The 21,963-nt window shown below is 41.7% G+C and overlaps 3 protein-coding genes across 11 annotated transcripts in view; all 3 read right to left on the reverse strand.

Moving 5' to 3' along the window:
• Positions 1-3,289: 3,289 nt before the first annotated feature.
• Positions 3,290-7,152, reverse strand: rbm15b (RNA binding motif protein 15B). The gene has a single exon (XM_056447645.1). It carries the CDS (start codon positions 6,941-6,943, stop codon positions 4,487-4,489), a length of 2,457 nt encoding a protein of 818 aa, XP_056303620.1. The 5' UTR covers positions 6,944-7,152; the 3' UTR covers positions 3,290-4,486.
• Positions 7,153-8,013: 861 nt separating this feature from the next.
• Positions 8,014-12,076, reverse strand: manf (mesencephalic astrocyte-derived neurotrophic factor). The gene is made up of 4 exons (XM_056447646.1): positions 11,853-12,076; positions 10,379-10,506; positions 10,041-10,182; positions 8,014-8,612 (listed from the first exon to the last, which is right to left on the reverse strand). The coding sequence occupies exons 1-4, from the start codon at positions 11,938-11,940 to the stop codon at positions 8,428-8,430; spliced, it is 543 nt and encodes a 180-aa protein (XP_056303621.1). The 5' UTR covers positions 11,941-12,076; the 3' UTR covers positions 8,014-8,427.
• Positions 12,077-13,059: 983 nt separating this feature from the next.
• The window catches only part of dock3 (dedicator of cytokinesis 3), a 208,627-nt gene continuing 199,723 nt past the window's right edge, over positions 13,060-21,963 (reverse strand). For 6 of the 9 annotated variants that reach the window (XM_056447328.1, XM_056447327.1, XM_056447326.1 and 3 more), the window contains 6 exons: positions 20,984-21,065; positions 20,768-20,889; positions 20,562-20,649; positions 20,110-20,229; positions 19,149-19,231; positions 13,060-17,872 (listed from right to left, as the gene is read on the reverse strand). In XM_056447328.1, the coding sequence (XP_056303303.1) occupies positions 17,288-17,872; positions 19,149-19,231; positions 20,110-20,229; positions 20,562-20,649; positions 20,768-20,889; positions 20,984-21,065 (1,080 nt within the window). In that variant the 3' untranslated portion in view covers positions 13,060-17,287. Of the gene's footprint in view, positions 17,873-19,148; positions 19,232-20,109; positions 20,230-20,551; positions 20,650-20,767; positions 20,890-20,983; positions 21,066-21,963 lie in introns of all 9 variants that reach the window. The other 3 variants (XM_056447331.1, XM_056447325.1, XR_008835714.1) reach the window with 2 other exon arrangements.

The raw sequence follows: 21,963 nt of genomic DNA on the forward strand, positions 1-21,963 counted from the left end.
GTTTAAAAACATACGTGTGTGAATAAAGACGAGAGGATTCGGTTTAAAAACATACGTGTGTGAATAAAGACGAGAGGATTCGGTTTAAAAACATACGTGTGTGAATAAAGACGAGAGGATTCGGTTTAAAAACATACGTGTGTCAATAAAGACGAGAGGATTCGGTTTAAAAACATACGTGTGTGAATAAAGACGAGAGGATTCGGTTTAAAAACACACATGTGTGAATAAAGACGAGAGGATTCGGTTTAAAAACATACGTGTGTGAATAAAGACGAGAGGATTCGGTTTAAAAACATACGTGTGTGAATAAAGACGAGAGGATTCGGTTTAAAAACATACGTGTGTCAATAAAGACGAGAGGATTCGGTTTAAAAACATACGTGTGTGTATAAAGAGGAGAGGATTCGGTTTAAAAACATACGTGTGTGAATAAAGACGAGAGGATTCGGTTTAAAAACATACGTGTGTGAATAAAGACGAGAGGATTCGGTCTAAAAACATACGTGTGTGAATAAAGACGAGAGGATTCGGTTTAAAAACATACGTGTGTGAATAAAGACGAGAGGATTCGGTTTAAAAACATACGTGTGTGAATAAAGACGAGAGGATTCGGTTTAAAAACATACGTGTGTGAATAAAGACGAGAGGATTCGGTTTAAAAACATACGCGTGTGAATAAAGACGAGAGGATTCGGTTTAAAAACATACGTGTGTCAATAAAGACGAGAGGATTCGGTTTAAAAACATACGCGTGTGAATAAAGTCGAGAGGATTCGGTTTAAAAACATATGTGTGTCAATAAAGACGAGAGGATTCGGTTTAAAAACATACGTGTGTGAATAAAGACGAGAGGATTCGGTTTAAAAACATACGTGTGTGAATAAAGACGAGAGGATTCGGTTTAAAAACATACGTGTGTGAATAAAGACGAGAGGATTCGGTTTAAAAACATACGTGTGTCAATAAAGACGAGAGGATTCGGTTTAAAAACATACGTGTGTGAATAAAGACGAGAGGATTCGGTTTAAAAACATACGTGTGTGAATAAAGACGAGAGGATTCGGTTTAAAAACATACGTGTGTCAATAAAGACGAGAGGATTCGGTTTAAAAACATACGTGTGTGAATAAAGACGAGAGGATTCGGTTTAAAAACATACGTGTGTGAATAAAGACGAGAGGATTCGGTTTAAAAACATACGTGTGTGAATAAAGACGAGAGGATTCGGTTTAAAAACATACGTGTGTGAATAAAGACGAGAGGATTCGGTTTAAAAACATACGTGTGTGAATAAAGACGAGAGCATTCGGTTTAAAAACATACGTGTGTCAATAAAGACGAGAGGATTCGGTTTAAAAACATACGTGTGTGAATAAAGACGAGAGGATTCGGTTTAAAAACATACGTGTGTGAATAAAGACGAGAGGATTCGGTTTAAAAACATACGTGTGTCAATAAAGACGAGAGGATTCGGTTTAAAAACATACGTGTGTGAATAAAGACGAGAGGATTCGGTTTAAAAACATACGTGTGTGAATAAAGACGAGAGGATTCGGTTTAAAAAACATACGTGTGTCAATAAAGACGAGAGGATTCGGTTTAAAAACATACGTGTGTGAATAAAGACGAGAGGATTCGGTTTAAAAACATACGTGTGTCAATAAAGACGAGAGGATTCGGTTTAAAAACATACGTGTGTGAATAAAGACGAGAGGATTCGGTTTAAAAACATACGTGTGTGAATAAAGACGAGAGGATTCGGTTTAAAAACATACGTGTGTGAATAAAGACGAGAGCATTCGGTTTAAAAACATACGTGTGTCAATAAAGACGAGAGGATTCGGTTTAAAAACATACGTGTGTCAATAAAGACGAGAGGATTCGGTTTAAAAACATACGTGTGTCAATAAAGACGAGAGGATTCGGTTTAAAAACATACGTGTGTGAATAAAGACGAGAGGATTCGGTTTAAAAACATACGTGTGTCAATAAAGACGAGAGGATTCGGTTTAAAAACATACGTGTGTCAATAAAGACGAGAGGATTCGGTTTAAAAACACACGTGTGTGAATAAAGACGAGAGGATTCGGTTTAAAAACATACGTGTGTGAATAAAGACGAGAGGATTCGGTTTAAAAACATACGTGTGTGAATAAAGACGAGAGGATTCGGTCTAAAAACATACGTGTGTGAATAAAGACGAGAGGATTCGGTTTAAAAACATACGTGTGTCAATAAAGACGAGAGGATTCGGTTTAAAAACATACGTGTGTGAATAAAGACGAGAGGATTCGGTTTAAAAACATACGTGTGTGAATAAAGACGAGAGGATTCGGTTTAAAAACATACGTGTGTCAATAAAGACGAGAGGATTCGGTTTAAAAACATACGTGTGTGTATAAAGACGAGAGGATTCGGTTTAAAAAACATACGTGTGTGAATAAAGACGAGAGGATTCGGTTTAAAAACATACGTGTGTGAATAAAGACGAGAGGATTCGGTTTAAAAAACATACGTGTGTCAATAAAGACGAGAGGATTCGGTTTAAAAACATACGTGTGTCAATAAAGACGAGAGGATTCGGTTTAAAAACATACGTGTGTCAATAAAGACGAGAGGATTCGGTTTAAAAACATACGTGTGTGAATAAAGACGAGAGGATTCGGTTTAAAAACATACGTGTGTGAATAAAGACGAGAGGATTCGGTTTAAAAAACATACGTGTGTGAATAAAGACGAGAGGATTGGGTTTAAAAACATACGTGTGTCAATAAAGACAAGAGGATTCGGTTTAAAAACATACGTGTGTGTATAAAGAGGAGAGGATTCGGTTTAAAAAACATACGTGTGTGAATAAAGACGAGAGGATTCGGTTTAAAAACATACGTGTGTCAATAAAGACGAGAGGATTCGGTTTTAAAAACATACGTGTGTGAATAAAGATGAGAGGAATTCAGTTTAAAAAACATACGTGTGTGAATAAAGACGAGAGGATTCGGTTTGAAAACATACCGTGTGTGAATAAAGACGAGAGGATTCGGTTTAAAACATACGTGTGTGAATAAAGACGAGAGGATTCGGTTTAAAAACATACGTGTGTGAATAAAGACAAGAGGATTCGGTTTTAAAAACATACGTGTGTCAATAACGCGAGAGGATTCGGTTTAAAAACATACGTGTGTCAATAAAGACGAGAGGATTCGGTTTAAAAACATACGTGTGTCAATAAAGACAAGAGGATTCGGTTTAAAAACATACGTGTCTGAATAAAGACGAGAGGATTCGGTTTAAAAACAAGCACATGAAATGTTTACTCTTTTTTTTACGTCATACATGTTTAGCTCACAGACTAAAAACAACAGAATACAAAAGAGGAGTGATAAAATAGAGGGATAAACAACAGAAGAGGATGTGAAAATAACATGACCGTTCAGTGCAAAGTGTTGTAGTGTTGGCAGGACGACTCAAATCTGGAAATAACACATTAATACAGACATTTCAGAGTATAAAATCTGCATTCATCATCGGCTTCGAATGACGCGGCACTAAAGTCATTCAGTGGAGGGCAGTCGGAGACCAGAGAAGGCTTAACAAGACATTCATGTGTACACAACCCTCAGCTGTAGTGTTCGCAATGTTTAGTGTGTGTGGATTAGTACAGTATTCGACAGTACACCTTCTGGGTAGTGCTGCAGATGCATATGAATATTCCAGACGCTCTTCATTTTGTAAGACATACCTGACACATGTTACATGAGTAAAGAGGTAGATGTGATTAGTTATGATGCTGAACTGAGCCTGATATATCTCTATGAACATAACTGTGAAACACACACACACACGTGTGGAAGACGTGTTACTGAATGTGTGAAACGGCAGTAAAGGGATAGCTCAACCAAAAATGAAGATTCTGTCACTCTTCTCTTGTTTAAAATCTATTTTATTTCTTCCGCTGAACACAAAAGGAGATATTTTGAAGAATGTTGACACTCATGACTAATTTTCCTGACTGTAAAAATCACAGGCAACCAGCATTCTTCAAAATATCTCCTTTTGTGTTCAGCAGAACACTCACAAATGTTTAAAAGCACATGAGAGAGAGAGTGAATGATGAGGTGATGTTCATTTCTGGTTGAACACACTGGTCAATGAAACATGAGCTGAACGCATCTGATTTGTAGGTAAATTGAGTGTGACGATTGACTAAAGAATGATCTCCCACTTTAAACAGACTCATTCTGCTGCAGTTGTGAACATGAGGACACAGATTAACCAGCAGAGCTGAACATCAGTCACACCGGGCTGTGCATGCACATCTATAAAACACTGTTTAAAGAGGAGAGGCGTGTGGGAAGAGCTCTGAACACTGCTGGAAAACCTCTTGGCAGAAACTCAGCTTATAAAACGGCTCTGTAGATGCTGCTCAGTTTCCTGGAGCATTGGACTGTGTGTAAGTATTAAAGTAAAAACACCCCTCCTAAACTCAGAGAACCTGTGGATTAGGGGAGTCTCGGACCACCACGATGACCAGGTGCTCCTCCTCCAGCTTCCCTACAGTCTTCAGAGCAGTCTGCAGGTACTGCTGAGAGAAGTCACAGGGCGGGAAGGCGTACAGCATGCCCCCCATCTCCCGCTCCTTGGGGCCGCCGAGGGGCAGGCCGATGACCCCTGCTGCTTGTTTGTTCCTGAGGTAAGTCACCAGGTTTCGGAGAAGGCGCTGCTGAAGGCCTGGTTCTGGAGGAGGTGCGTCGCGGTCCATGGGTCCCTGCACGGCGAGGAGGACTGCATAACCATCAGGACTGCCTAGCTTAATGCGGCGCGTCACCTCGTCCAGTTTGGGCTGATCCAGCCTCAGCCGCTGGGCGATTTTGAGCTGTGTGATCTTGGACCCGCCTGCTTGGTTGTCCCTCATGAGGGAGTGGAGGAAGCTCGCGCCCCCCTCCAGCATGTGCATGTTAGTGGGGAAGCTGCTGTTTTTCAGGACTAGGGAGCCGTGCCAGACGCGGCTCAGCGATTGAGCGTATTCAGAGAGCGTGCTGGGCTTTTTGGAGTCTGTTTTGGACTTGTCTGATTGAGAGTCAGGGTCAATCTCGCTTTTGCGGGGGTTGCGATCGCGCTCGTCCTTCCTCGGATGGGCAGGGTCATCCTGTGCGGGACGCTCGTCGCTGGAGTGTCTGCTGATGTCGGGTGTGTGGTCCAGGGGTTCAGAGGTGGAGTCGGGCAGACGGCCGCGGCCTCGGTCAGGGCTGTCTTCAGGAGTGGACGGCGCTCCTCCTCTGAGCTTTGACCTCCCGCGCTCCTCTGCGGGACGCTCTATGGGGCTGAGGCTCCTTCGCTTGCGGCGCTCCTCAAAGTTCTTCCCGAGGCCGCGCTCCAGGTCTCGCTCTTTCAGCCAGCGCTCTCTGCTGCGGCTCCGACTGCGCTGTCTGACCCGGCCAAACGTCTCCGGGTTAGCCCTCCGCTCTAGTCCTTTTGGGGGGCTCCAGTCCCGGTCAGAGAGGCGGTCTCTTTCTCGCTCCGCGAACAGAGGGTGTGAGGGAGAGCGAGCCCTGGCTCTCAGCTCCCGCTCCAGGCTGCGGTGGCGCGCGTAACCTTCAGGAAGAAGATCATAATGTGGAGGAGGAAGCAAAGGGGGCTGGTATTGTTGGGGGTACGCCCTCGTCTCCTCAGCTTTAGCAAAATCCACACGCAGCCTGCGGCTCGGGCCGCCCAGAGGGAAGCCACGCATCTGTGCGCAAGCAGCCTGCGCCGCATCCAGGCTCTCATAATGAATATAAGCAAAATTATCTCCTTTCACATAGTCTATGGTGCGGATACTCCCAAAGCGGTCAAACTCACGTGCTAAAGCGGCCAGCGATGTATTCGGACCGAGTCCGCCCACCCAGAGCCGGGTCGTGGGATTAGCTTTCCCATATCCGATCTTAATCGGGTTGCCATTAATCATACGCCCCTGCATGGCCACTTTGGCCCGGTGAGCCATATCCAAGTTCTGAAATTTAAGAAAAGCATAAGCACCTCCTTGTCCACGCGCAGGCCGCTTGATGACCACTTCCTCAATAATCCCATACTTGTCAAAGCCCTGCCGTAGCTCCACCTCAGTGATATTATGATCCAAATTGCCGATAAACAAGTTCCGTGTGGCTCTCTGATCGTCCTCCGGCTTTAAGTCCTCCTCGGGAAGCTGATAGGCATAGGCACGCGTCCTCTCCTCCAGGGCTGTGTAATAGTCCAAAACTCTGTCCCTGCTGAGCGCCATACCCTCCACATAATGCCTGGGCCTTATTTCCCTGAGGGCGCTGCTCCCGGCCCCCGGAGACAGGGAGCGCTGCCTGTATGCGTACGCGGCGCTGTGCAGAGACACATAGCTCACATCTGGAGGAGTGACGCTGCGCCGCCGCATGTACATGGGCTCCACTTTCAGCGGACGGTCGTACAGCACCAGCCGGGTTTTGGCATGACGAGCTTCCCGCGCGTGTTCCGTGTGTCTGAAGTTTACATACGCAATTCGGCCCAGTTCTGGCGTGTGGGACAGCTTGACGCTCACGTCCCCAAACTTTTTGAACTCATGAAACAGTCCGTCCTCTACATGCTCGTCGGAGAGCTGAGACCCCAGGTTGCTTATTAATAGTGTCTTGTATTCGAGTCGTGCGCCCACAGTTTCAGCGGATGGGGTCTTACCTTTGGGCAGGACCGCTGTGGTTCTGAGGGGAGCCCGTCCCAGCAGACCGAGCTCGTGATGCGGCCGGTGATGCAGACTCTCTCTCTCCTCGCGGACTCGCGGCTTCTCCCGCTCGCGGCTGCGGCTCCGCTTATGGTAGTTTCGGCTTTCGGCGAGCAGCAGCGCGAGCGGAGGGTTCGGTTCGCGCTCTCGGTCGCGCTCGCGGACGCGTTTGGCGAGCGTTCTGGAGGGACTCGCGTCGCGTTCGGCCTGCCGCTTCATTATCCAGTGATGCTCCGCTGGCAAAAATATAAAATCAGCTCCGAGGTGGAATCTCACGGCTCCGAGAGAGCTTGCGCATCCGTGTGGAAGACTTTAGCTAACGTGTGCACGGAAGAACGCTCGCCTGGATGCTGAGTTTTACGGATAAAAATAAAAGGAAAAACATTAGCGTCGCCTCGGCTGCATCTATTCCGCCATCTTGGACAAAAGGAATGTGCGCGCTCCGCGAGTGGGAGGAGACTCCGCTGACGTCAGAGCGCATCGCGTCACGCTACTACAATGATGGAAAATCAACATTGACACTAAAAATAAGACTCAGGGAGCGAAATACATCTATTCTCCTCTCAATGACTCTGGGAGAGCTGAGGGAAACACACAGGTTTGTTTTACAGGATTGCATAGTTTACTATTTACTATAAAACACTATGCATATATCAATTAATCGTATTATATGCAGTTTGGTAAGCTATAAACACTGCGCAGTGTACAGCAAATAGCGCAGACAATACTATAAAGTTAAAGGAAATGCATATGACAATCCAAAATCTGTGCTTAAACTTATTTAATGTATCAAAATATGTATTGTGACTTACAAACACATGTAATGAGTGCTGCACTGAACCATAGAAATCAATGTTGAAGCTAACCATCATGTCCATCTGTAGAGGAAGAAGAGTGACTATATGGTGTGCATTTATGATGTATAGTCATTATGTTCGAGCAACCTGTTATATGCTGTAAACTACTGCTGACATGCAACATGTTGAGCGTTTTATATAAGATTAAAAAAAGGTGATGGAATAACCCTGATTTCCCAGCAAATACAATCATTTATTATAAACAACTGTATTTTCTGGAAAAATAATAAAATAATAGTAACGTTTCACTCAAATTCTTGCCTAAAAAAATCCACTAAACCCAGAGATCGGAGCATTTTCAAGTGGTCTCTTGTGTTTCCCCATAGCTGCAAATGCAAGCCAGTCAAATAAAATGCTAATCCCTGATGGAAATATTTAAATTTGACTAAAAAAGATGACGGATGCAAACACAAAGTAGAAAAATAAAAGAGCTTATTGGCTTTTCCTCATTTTAATGAAAAAGACAGTATAATCGTATTAAACATTTTACAGCAAAGAAGTCCAGTCAAACGGACCCAATGTTCTGCAGACGAGACTCGCCTCCAAACTAAAAGAAAGCCTGTACTCCAAACAAAATAAAAAGGAAGAAAATGTCAATCAAACTAGGCAAAGTGTGTCGAACATGTTTCCCATACGGTCAGGAGGCATCTCTGTTGTGTTGGATGTCATTACTCAGAACATAAATTAAATGTTGTGTTTCTGTGGAAGTGCGAGTCATGTTTGTTTACCCCTGGAGAACATGGTAAAGTGACAACACAATGCAAGCCCCACAGTCAAGCTGCACAGCGCAAATCTCCACCCTAAACGCCTCTGGCCACTGCCTCGGTGCCATAATTCCCTGCGGGTTTACAGGTCTGTCCGTGCCTTGGCTGCGCTGGGCGCATACTTGGGCATCAGCTCATTGATCTTGCGGATGAAGTCGGATTTCTCCACGCATCCTTTGCAGGACTCGCCCCATTCCTCCAAAATTTTCTTCAGATCTTTCACCTTCAGCTTCTTCAGGTCGACAGAGCTCAAGTCAACTTGTTTATCTAGAGGACGGAAGGGAAACAACATGTAATGCATTTCAGCTGTCAGACATTCATATCAAACTCAAATCTAGGCAGGAAAATGAATTTACAGCGCAGTTATTTAGGTCTGTTTTATTTTAAATTAAAAAAATAAATAAGGCAGTTTTCAGACAGAGTAAAGCATTGCATATGCTGCTCCGAAAACCTCAACAGATCATTATATACAGTATATACAGCTTGAACCATTTAATTTCATTTTATAGTCTCTTATATACACTAGGACTGCTTGACACTCAAATCTAACATTGTGATATTTTGTTATTCTGCTATATGTATTTCAATATGATTATACCTTCATCAGATGACCTGAATAGAGGATGTATACACTACCTGACAAAGTCTTGTCACCTATCCCAGTTTGAGGAACAGTAAATAATAACTTGACTTCTAGTTGATGATTTGGTATCAGAAGTGTCTTATATGAAAGGTAAAGGCCTCTAGATGAGGCTTATTTGAGCACAATATAATCTGATCATGTCTTGATGTTGACTGATTTGATTAGGACAGTAAGGTCTGACTCTGCTTAGACTAAAGTCTGCTCACTGAACCTTCAATAATGTCCAGTATAGAATATGTGCTCATGCTGCAGTGGAAACAGAATGAATAATGTGTCTGACTCCATCATGAGCTTGGAGGACTGCATCCATACATCTCTGACATGACTCAAATCACTGATTAATAAAGTCATCTGGAATGGTGAAGAAAGCCTTCTTGCAGGACTCCCAGAGTTCATCAAGAGTCTTTGTGTTCATCTTCAACACCTCCTCCTTCATCTTACCCTAGACGTGCTCAATAATGTTGATGTCTGGTGACTGGGCTGGCCAATCCTGGAGCAGCTTGACCTCCTCTGCTTTCAGGAGCTTTGATGTGGAGGCTGAAGTATGAGAAGGAGCGCTATCCTGCTGGAGAATTGTCCCTCTCCTGTGGTTTGTAATGTAATGGGCAGCACAAATGTCTTGATACCTCAGGCTGTTGATGTTGATCATCCACTCTGCAGATCTCTCCATACTGAATATAACCCCAAACCATGATTTCTCCTTTACCAGCTGATTTCTGTGAGAATCTTGGCTCCATGTGGGTTCCAGTAGGTCTTCTGCAGTATTGGTGATGATTGGGATGCAGATCAACAGATGATCCATCAGAGAAATCCACCTTCTGACACTATGATCAACTATAAGTCTGGTTATTATGTGCTGCTCTTACAACTGGGATCAAATACTTTAGTCAGGTAGTGTACAATTACTATCGACTATACAAGTCGACACAATCTAGATAGAAAGCTTAAACAGATGGATGGAAATGATATGGTTTCACATTTGTATTTGTCAACTAAGAGGCAGAAGTAATGCATTAATCAGTGGAAAGTACCTTTCTATGCAAACAACTCACCGTATTTGAGCTCACAGATTTGACTGTCCTTCTTTTTGAGCTTTTCACAGATCTTTTCCACTGGCACATGGTAACTCATTGGTTTGGAAACTTCATTGGTAATCTTTGTTGCTGCATCACTGGTTGCCCCTATATAATAACACTGAGTGTACACGAAAACTGATTAAAGAGGAAACTATGAACAAAAATAAATAGTCCTGCCAAGTGTGAACACAACCCAGGAGACTAACAGACTGTGTTGATATCATTAGTTAAAACAGTGTGAATTAGTGCTAAATGCATACTTTAGACAAATGTGAACACCCTAAAACATGCATCATTCATGGACAGATACTTACAAATCTGTTTTCTTTCCCTTTGGCATCTTTACACGACTTTAGAAGAGCTTTTTCAATGGAGTCGCTGTCGAACTTGACGTTGTTTTCTTGTATTGTCTGGTAAAGCCGCTGGAGGAAACCCACACAGACTGAGAAGCAAAGATTTGTAAAGCTTTATTGCCTATATGCAGTCATATTAATACATTAACCCTCTGGTGGTGCTTGTGTGACAATTAAAGAAAATTTAAATTAAATCAAATTATATTTTGGTCAGATCAACAGACAGTTTGGCCTCAACAACATGAAAGCATGGATCCATCCTGCCTTATATCAGCGGTTCAGGCTGGTGGTGTAATGGTGTGGGGGAGAATTTCTTTGGGTCCATTAGTACCAATTGAGCATGGTGTCAACGCCACAGCCTACCTGAGTATTGTTGCTGACCATGTCCATCCCTTTATGAGCACAGTGTCTCCATCTTCTGATGCTACTTCCAGCAGGATAACGCACCATGTCATAAAGCGCCAATCATCTCAGACTGGTTTCTTGAACATGACAATGAGTTCACTGTACTCAAATGGCCTCCACAGTTTCCAGAGCTCAATCCAATAGAGCACCTTTGGGATGTGGTGGAACGGGAGATTGGCATCATGAATGTGCAGCCGACAAATCTGCAGCAACTGTGTGATGCTATCATGTCAATATGGAGCAAAATCTCTGAGGAAAATTTCCAGTAGCTTGTTGAATCTCTGAAAGATTAAGGCGGTTCTAAAGGCAAATGAGGGTCCAACCCGGTACTAGTGAGGTATACCTAATAAAGTGGCCGCTGAGTGTATTTTATTTTATTTGGTCACGAAGAAAACATCTCTGTAAACAACTTTTTCATGCTGTTTCTAGGACGGCCTAACTTTTTAAAGTTATATACTATTCTGAATTATCAAATATAAATTATAATACTAAAGTAATGTTTAATTTTCCAGTCAAAGCTTATTAAACAGCACCAAAGGGTTGCATTCATCACATTCATACAGTCAGCCAATGGAAATGTCATGTTGCATCATCGAGTTCATTTAGGAAATGTTCATCTCATCAGTGCACATACAGAATACATCAAGAGCACACACAGTGTTTCATTCATTTAATTCTGATATGATTACTTCTGATAATTGTGACCCACTGCTTACAGCTTAATATCTGAGGGTCCAAAAATTGTCATTGAAAACAAAACGTATGGTGGCAGAAATGCTTCCTCCGCAATACTAATGCAAACAAATGTACAACATATGAGTAAATATCAATATAAAGCAGTGCTACAAGCATGTTAACTCTGACGTCACATTATACAGTTAATAAAATACATTAATAAATCTTACAGATGCAATGAATGAAGAATTTAAAGAAAACTTAAGCTTAACTAAGCATGTACCGTACAATACAGATGTGAGATGAGTCTTCTGACAGGAGCTGTGCATCATTCACATGTGTTTTACAAACTCACCTTCACACTCTCCATCTTTCAAAGCATCACTGCAGCTCGGAACCAGCGCGAGAGCCAATGCCACAGAGAGCCCACTTAAATATAACATCCTAAGCTCTGATAAACGCGTCTGAACGGTTAAATACGGTAAGAAAAGTGCTAATCTGGGTTCTGAACGACCACTAATGATACCGGCTCGACAACACGCAACGTTACCGCTTCAACGGCGCTTCCTAGTGAAAGTTCCCGCCCACTCTCGCATCTGATTGGCTGGCGTTACACTTTTCAGGCGCCTGTTGGCTGGCTGGTGACGTCGCAACACGCACTCTTTTCTGAATGGGTGTGCGATGCTCATCCAGGGAGTGAGTCCAGTTGGCGGCCTCTGATTGGTTGTGAGGTTGAACTCTCCCGGGTGACGATTTACGCCTTGTGTACGAACGCCATTTTTGTAGTCTTTCGTGTTACATAAATAGAGACTCATAAATGTTATAAAATACGATGATTTTGGAAGAGTTATTATGCTTGACTGAGATATTTTCAGTCGCATAACTTTACCGTGGGTAATGTTTCAAAAAATGAGTGTAATTTGCAGAGAAGTCATCATTTTATTGCTAAAACTCAACATAACTGTGGCCTTAATAAAAATAGTGTTAAACATCTAATTATGTTGTGTTTTTGTTCGCATATAGTTAAATATTGATGTGCTGTGGGTAAATGGTGTGCTCAAACCTGCGGGAAGCACTGAAACTGTATAGTAAATAAACCAAATGAACATTTCAACATTAGTCAATATTAGTGTTAGTCGAAATTAATAAAAACACAAATAAATATAAATGTACACACATATCCGCGACATGGCAGCACATTCGCCTCACAGCAAGAAGGTTGCTGGTTCGAGTCCCGGCTGGGTCAGTTGGCATTTCTGTGTGGAGTTTGCATGTTCTCCCCCTGTTGGTGTGGGTTTCCTCTGGGTGCTCCGGTTTCCCCCACAGTCCAAACACATGGTACAGGTGAATTGGGTAGGCTAAATTGTGTATGAGTGTGTATGAGTGTTTCCTAGTGATGAGGTGCAGCTGGAAGGGCATCCGCTGTGTAAAACATATGCTGGCATGGTTTATTCCGCTGTGGCGAATGGAGAATGAATGAGTTAGTGTCATTGCAGAAACACACAGAAAACCTTGGAAAACCTGCTTCAATCACACATTCAAGTAAGGAAGGAAGGCGAATATCAGTTGATAAAACATGATCTTTAATATTAGGCATTATTAATGAATTACACGTCACAGCGGTTAAGTGAGTAGGAAAAAAAAAACGTGTGTATTTACATCTAAAATCCACACCACATTGAGTCATGCTAGCACAATATATACAGAAAAAATACTTTGAGAATACTCGTACAAAGGTTTTCGTATTTCTGCATGGTAAAACAAAACGCTCTTCAGATTCCAATGCAAAATACACAGAATAACGAGTGAGTAGGCCATTGAAAGATTTGTTCTCCTTTTTTTCACTTGTCGCAGTTTAGTTTAGTTTTAAAAACACATTTACATCAGAAAGTACCAGGCAGACAATTAATCTCAGTCTATACATGATTTGTCCCTCTTGACCATATAAATACAAAGCTTTTGAAGGATTATATACACAAAATAAAGCCAGACATGGTGTGGTACGAACTGTAATGCAGGCCAGGAGTGTTTAGTCCCCATTTCTACTCAGCTTTCCATATGTACAGACCAAAACATGTTTGTCTTTTCTATTTACCCAGCCAATTTTAGCCTTCACCTCATTCAAATCATCAATCATTTCAGCAAAATAAGCCCAGTATTTAATTAGCAATCCACACAACGCTGTCTACATGAACTAAAGTGTAGTATTGAGTTTGAAACGCTGATGCGGGCAACTTTTGTCATGTACAAAATAAAACGTCACCCTCAAACTGAATCCTAAAACTGTCAGCTCACCTTCGCCGAGATATCAAACATGTAAAATATGTACACTCAATATTTGTACATGGTTGCTTGTGCCAAATGAGCCAAAACCTTTATTTAAAGCATTAATGACTCGTGATTATAATACTTTAATGTAGTTTTTTGCTTAGCTATGCAAGCAAAATGAGAGCTAGTGAATGAATACAAGACGCACAGTATCCGTCAGTCCATATTTACATGCAAAATGTCTTGAAAGCCATAATAAGAAATGCTGAAAACAATAAATATTAATGCTTTTCTTTAGTTGATCAGTGCGAATATTCACAGAAATGGGCCGTCACAGATAGACCTCAACACTCTCTCTAATATAACACTCGATCTTTGCATAGATTCCAGTTCCTTCCCTGATCACTCGATGTTTAATATGACTTATATTACATATAAATAATGATTAATAACTCATCAGTCAGCGCATTTCTATGTCCCGGGAGACACAACACATCTACTGCATCACTATATGTCTTCATAATTTAGTAAATCAATAAAAATAGTGTTATAAATATTAATCTACACATCAGTTTTACTTTAAGAGGAAGCGTGTACAAATGAGCAGGCAATTCTGATGAAGAGAACACATAATGTTTTAATGTGATGGATTTAGGCAAGGAGCTCTGTCAGAATGTGTATTTGCTGTCTCCGGCCATAAATAAAGCCTTCAATGATGATCAGCTATTCAGATAGCATGCGTCTCTCAATGTGCATCTGAAGAGTACAGCCTTCATATTACAAAAAAAGCACATGGAAACATGTTTAAGTCTGCATACAAACTCGCGTTTTGCCTTCGTATACTTCAAGTATTTGGAGTTAAAGTACAGTTCATACTATGAGCAGCCTTAAGTACATATTTATAATAAGTATGTGATATTAAACCAAGTTAAACCACATTATAGGATGAAAGAAACATTAATTAGAGTGTATATTGCCAAATGGGCAGTATTCATAATCAAATAAATAAAAGTTTACGGTGGACTTTAAAAAATGAAATGAAAACTCCTGTAAATTTAGCTTGTCCACAATAAACATGGACATTCTGTCTGACTCCCAGCCAATACGAAACTATCTGATGTTCTGAACCAATAAGGGTTCACTGTGGGCGGGGCTTTACTAGACGTTCATTTTTGCTTACCGTTAAAAATGTCATTACTATTGGACAGCAGATATTTGTTTCTCTGAATGTTATACAATTATGTTTCTAGTGATAATTTGCAATATTTTAATTGCGAAATTTGTTACAATATGTGGTATAATTAAGTTTCTTTACAGCAATCTATTTGATGTTCAACATTATTATGATCAAGATTTCACTGTGGGCGGGGCTTTACTAGACATGCATTTTTAATTACTGTTGAAAACGTCAACAACCGGTCAGCAGATTCTTGTTTGTCTGACACAATATTTAAAATGTGATATAATTATGTTTCTTGTGATAATTTGCGATATTTTAATCATTATTAATTATTATTATAATTTCTGATATTTTATTTGCAAAATTTGTTACAAAATGTGATATAATTAAGTTTCTTATGACAATTTATGTTCAACAAAAAAATGTGGATTAAAATTCTGAACCAATGAGGGTTCACTGTGGGCGGGGCTTTACTAGACGTTCATTTTTACTCTCCGTTGAAAATGTCATTACGATTGGACAGCAGATATTTGTTTCTCTAAATGCGTTTCTAGTGATTATTCGCAATATTTTATTTGCGAAATTTGTTACAAAATGTGGTCTGATAAAATTTATTTGATGTTCAACACAATTATGTAGATGAAAATTCTGAACCAATGAGGGTTCACTGTGGGCGGGGCTTTACTAGACGTTCATTTTACTCTCCGTTGACTTTCATGCTTTTTTGATTTCCGTTGTAAACGTCAGCAAGCGGTCAGCAGATTCTTGCCTGTCTGACACAAGATTTGAAATGAGATATAATTACGTTTATTGTGACATAATGAAGATGTGCAGATATACAATAAAAACAATATCTCTACCAGACACTCTCTTCAAGTGATGCAGGGTAATATTCACCACTATTGAAGAGAACATGCACATTGCACATATAAATTAGCTTTTTAAATAACATTTACTTTCAAGTCTTAAGACGTAAATATGCAAACACCATCAGGTACCGAATGTGCATCCATCAGTATCTGTAAGCCACTCAACTCACGACATAAAACACACCCATGAAACCTCTCCACCTTTAAAAATGTGTGATATAATCTTTCATAGCAATATATTGTATGATATAATCTAAGCTGTATTTATTCTAACTCTTTTTGCAATTTCTTTTACTATACAATTATATTAAAGTCTTGGAATTTTATATCAGCTCTATCTAAAAATATAGACTTCTTTATGAAAACTGTCAACGCAGAGGAACGCAAATCAATTCCCAAAGGAACCTGCTGAGACCAAAAGCCGCTTTACTGTGAGGAGACATCTGTGAAATGGCTTTGATTTAACAGCGCTTTGGCTGTTGTGTTATTAGCGTAACGGGGTAGTAGCGTTGAGAGTGGCTGATTTGCTTTCGCAGCACGACAATATTGTGGGTGTAATGAGGCTTTACGAAGATTGTAAAAGCCTCTTACTGTCAAATCAGTGCAGATTCTCTCTGAGGAGAAGCTTCCCGCAACCGTGCAGGAGGTAGCAGACGTTCTGTTAAGTGTTTTTAGGTCTGTAATGAAGTGTTAGCATGTTATATCAACCGCTGCATTAATAAAACCTCATCTGAGGCTTTTGCGTTGGATTGGGATGTAAGCAAGCTGTCAGGAGAAATGAGCATGCTTAGTCCAAGAGCACATCGTCAAAGATCGTTTGAAATTCATCCTTACGTGGGCTAGTGAGATGTAAGTCAAACTAAATTTCAGATGTGTCCACTATTTAACAAACCACAGATCCACTGTTTTAGCTCTTTCTAAATTATAACATGAGTTCCTTTGAAAAAAAAGGCAAAACTAAGGTTTTTGGTGCTCGAAGGTTAAGCTCTGAGTTCAACCCAACCGTACAAATAAGCTGAAAGTGTATGATGTCAGAACTATTGCAATGACCATAATGAAATGTTTAGAAGTTATCAAATTGACAAGTGTTATCTCTGAGTACACGATACACCTGAAAACCATCGAACTCTCAGTTTGTGCTTCCTTGTTGATCTCTTTGTACCATTACAACTTATCATATCTGTAGAACCCAAACAAGATACCAACGAGGGGGAGTAGTTTGGGCTCTATGAGCAGTTTGAATTCAAGGATCCTGTGCAACTCCCAACCAACCACCACTAAGCGCAAAACAAAACAAAACATCTCACTAGCATGTAGAAGCTCAGTAACATGGCAAGCACTTCTTAAAAGGTTGAAAAGACCTACACTGGGTATACTGGGAGCAGAGAAGGTTCAAATCAATAATTGTTTTGGGACTTTCCCAAAATCCAACCACAAATCATGCCAAAGCCAACAGTCCAGGTTATTCTTTGTCTATTCTTCACTGATGCCATGTTCCCAGGCCACCTTGGCCTGTTCCTCCTTGTTAGTGAGCAGAGGCTGGGAGATCTTGCGGGGCATAGGCCTTGGAACTGGCCTCAGGTCCTCCTCAGGGATGCACCCTTCCCTCAGGTAAGGTTTGGGAGGCAGTGCAGGTGCAGGCTCGTGGTGGTGGTAGTGAGGGTGGGTGATGTGCACTGCGTGTGGGTGGTGATGGTGGAGATGGAGGTGATGGTGGTGGTGGCCATCAGAGGGTATCCCTGGGGTTACACCCAACGGGGCGGAGTGACTACGGCATGGAGCGGGCTTGAGAGGGTCCAGAACTTCAGGCTCGGAGACGCTGTAGCGTACGGGGAGATAGGGACTCTCGGCCTCCTCCGTGTCTGTGGTCCAGGCCTGGCTGCTCGGCATCGAGTCCAAGGTGTCGGCTCGAGCTGGAGGCTCAGAGGAGGACTGGGCGAAGTTGCTCTCGCTCAAGGAGGAGACACCACTGCTGGCGCTGCCGGATAAGGTGGAGTTACTGCCATCCAGGCCCGACTGTGGACTGGTGGGTGAGGCAGGTATAGGGTGCAGGGGTGACTGGTAAGGACAGGTAAACAAGGTCTTGGTCAACATTACACTGCATTATTAACACCTTTTCTGTTGAAATGTTTAAAAGTAAGACCAGTAGGATGACCTTCAGGAAACCTAAGAGCAAGGCAGCTAAATCCTAAATCCTAAGCTAAGTTTTAACCACATTTAGTTCTAATGATCTGCACAGTTGACAGTGGAAATATTCTTAAAGAAGCAGTTCAATTACAAATGACCCCATAATTCCACAATTTATTCATCCTCCAGCCATCATCTGTGTGAATGACTGTCTTCTGTCGGATGGACACAGTCGGTAGTTTTAAATCTTAACCTGGCTCTTCCATGTTGTATAATGGTGATCTATTGCTGGAGTTTCTGCTATGAATGCAGCCACTGGAAGTCAATGATTTGAGCTCCAGAATTTGAGTTCACCAATCCACTCCATGAGACGTGTTAAACCCCTTGCAATGTATGGGCTACAAAAGACCAAGCACTATCCAACAATAGTATGGAAGAGCCAAGAATAAAACTTAAAACTACTATGTGTTCACCTGAGAGTATAATTCCTATCCATATCAGCCTTAAAAATAGAAACCTTTGGTTTTCCATCTGTTTAATTACATTATGTAACTACGGAAGAGTGAAGCTTAGAACAGGAACATTAATAAAACTTAATTTTCATAGTTGGTTTAATGTTTCATTTGAAGCATGGCCTTTTTGGCAGAATGGGTGTCCTATCACTTGGACTTTACCGCCATAATCTGTACATTTAAAGCAAACACTGCCAAACAAACCCAATGAAATTCCATGGCTACTTCTGGTATATTGATCGAATTAGTTGGTCGATTTTCAGGAGCAGGGTTTAGCTCCTCTGATTTAAAGCTACTCTCTGACCTGACTTTGGATGACAGAAGCAGATTTGATCTTTATCAGTCACCCTATAATCCTCATCCTTCACTTTCATCCTACTGACCTCCGGTTCATAATGGAGAAGCGACAATCTCAAGCACACATATGCACACACATACACATTAATTGCACTATAGATGCGGACATATACAGATGCACATGAAACAATTACATAATGAACCCAAACACTTTAGCATCTTAGGGACAAGAACAACCCAATTATAACCAGAAGCAGACAGGTGGACAATTCGGCTCTGGGTGTTTTGGCTGGAGAACAGGTGGGAGCATCTGAGGTTAACAGGACATAAGACATCTTGGAATGCTAGCGCGGACATGCATGATAAGGACTAACAGGACACATCTAGGCGGAGGATACCTTTCTTAAGGAGCGCGCGGGGAGAGCTGGAGGGAGTTCGTTGATCTGGTGGTGGAAAGCATCAAAGTGCATCGAGAAGTGTCCTAAAGGGGGAGACACAGTTGGACAGAACCAGGGTTGGAAAGAGCACACGCTGGTACATACTTGCTGGCAAACAGGTCGGCATGCGCTCACTCAGCAAGCACTATCAAGGACTCTTTCTGAACTTAGCTGACGTTCAGAGGAGGGTAATGGCTGGGATAGAGGGAATGAACAGGAAATGACTCAATCATGTGAGGATTTATGCTAGAAGCAAAGGATCGATGTTCAGATGTGGGGAAATCTACTGAAATGAAAAGGAGGATGCTACACTTTAGACACATTCGGGTAGTTGACGAGATGCATATTACTGTAATAATCCAAATGAAAGGACTAATATTTGTTTCTCAGTATTTAATTATGTGTATTCTTTCTCTCGGTTTCCTATAAATTAATAGGATGCCTAAATGAAGTAAAAAGGAAACTCATTCATTATAGAATGAGGACATCACTTTAATATGCTCCGTTTGCAACTACAAATTGTTTTCTTTGAGCTGTGATGTAGGATGTTATTTTCCAACCACCCATTTACTTCTCGATATAGACTCAAGTGCACATCTGTGATACAACTATGTCCCTCAAGATGCAATGAGAGTTGTTTAACCTAGATCACAGTAAAATTAGTCACACTAAAAGCTCTACTGGCTTCACATTTTCACAAAATCCCCCATATACTACATGCACTCTTTGGTAGATACACATTCCAAATGTCTGTCAACCAGCTTGCATCAATGAATAGACATTTTGTGGCACCTTGCCATGCATAAAAGATCTTAAGGTAACCAATGACATAATTCATCTTTCACAATATTCCAAAAATAAAAGCAATGGTTTCATGAGACTTTCCCAAATGAAACCTTTCCCTAAAGATGCTGTTTCTTACCGGGAGGAAGGGTGCGAGGGGGAACAGGTGGGGCCATCACACTCCCGACATGAGCAGAGAGGAACGGCAGAGTGTCTCTGGTGCCACTGTCCAAACTCCAACTGCTGGGAGCCGTCAGCACTGCCAGAGAAAAATAGACCACATCACTAACCTGCTGGGCCCACATGTGAAGGTACCAGATATCTCAGGTAGGACTGATAGAAGGTTTGTTACCAGCTGGCTGTTAAACTAGCCTAACAAGAGCTGGTACAGGAGGGTTACCAACATAAGCACGCTGTTCACCAACAAACATATCTGATTTACATGGTCAGCGTATTACACCAGAATTGTTGCATGTTCAAAAAATCATTCAGAGATGGAGCGATTTCGTATGGAGAATGAATTGTAATTCTGCACAATCAGGGGATTGTGAGTTACAGTGGGTTCGGAGAATTATACACACCCAGTCATACCTTTATCAGCCACGGAAAGATTGGGGTCACTGCAAGGTTTGCAGGGACCAATGACTTGATGATACAGAGCCCTCTGATGATTAGTAGGCTGGTGAAAGAAAAAGAAAATAAACATTTATTCCTGGCATCATCTCACCATCAAAACTCAGTTCCAGACAGTTTAATGACTCTTAAACTAAATTAATCGCATCTCAAGGTAGACACACCACCTGTCCATTCTCGGTTATATTGGGGTACATGGCACTACTGGGCCGATCCCTGTGCGGTGGTAGAAGCATCAACACCTCCCGGTTGTGCCTGTATCTGTCAGGTAGTGATGGGGACCCAACTGTTGAGAAAAGGAAATAGTTTGAAAATAATCTCAGTGTGGGAATCTTTAATGTTAAACCTTGTGTTATTATGAAAATCTTCTCGGTTCTCACCTCTGATGCTGCCGTGCCCCGAGTTGATCATCTGAGACGGAGCTGAATGCGTCGAACTCAAGCTGGATGATGATGGACTGGGCTGAAAGGTTACATGGGGGAAACAGAAAACATCATCTACAGTGTTTGTGTTAGTTCCCAGTGTTGATCCTGGCTAGTAGTGTCGTTCTGCAAATGCTAAGCTGTTTTGATGGGTTGTCAGGGAGTTGTGAGAGCTGACTGGTTTCTTTTGTTTAAGGCCCTGGTGTGCTTTAAAGTTTTTCATTCTTAGTTTGAGTGCAAACAAGTTTGAAAAGCCTGATTGACAGTATCCTCTTTTGAATCCTTCCTATCCTCCCACACGGCAGTAGCAGTATCTCTCTGTGAGCGGTAGTACAGGTGTGGATACTCCTCGAGGTGTGGATCCTGCTACTCAACTCTAGTATTTTCATGTGCCTAGTGAATTTTTTTATGTTGTTCTTCTGTCTGACCTCTGTGGAACGAGATGCAAAAAGGCACAAAATCACACATCAATGGCCAGGAACCAATGGTCGCTCAAAGGTTTTTAGGAGCCAAAACTCCCCAAAAGATTACTGTGGTGAGATGTTTCAAAGGAACTCAAAAGGAACTTTGTTTTGGCTGGAGTTAGTTTGAAATGATGTTATGTCAGCTTGTTCTTTGATTTCGTTTAAAGTATACCAGGGCCTTTACTACGCAGATGGTCAAGTGGTACGTGGTTGCTAGGTTGTTCTTAGAGGTTGCTAAGTGAATCACTGCCAACCTGATTTTACCAAATAGGACACGTTTCTGGAATAACATCTATGTTGATCCTGAACAACATTCCAATCAGCCAATCAGAATTAAAGTATATGTTTACTGTTACTGTTAAGTTTAGGTGTATCCATTTCTACATGAGTGTTATCCAACCATTATTCCCCTCTGATTTTGGGAATAATGTACAGTTATGCTCGGGTTTAGGCGTAGGGAATAAGTATGGCTTA

The sequence above is a fragment of the Danio aesculapii genome, chromosome 22, assembly GCF_903798145.1.
Source record: "Danio aesculapii chromosome 22, fDanAes4.1, whole genome shotgun sequence".
In the NCBI taxonomy this organism is placed as follows: Eukaryota; Metazoa; Chordata; class Actinopteri; order Cypriniformes; family Danionidae; genus Danio; species Danio aesculapii.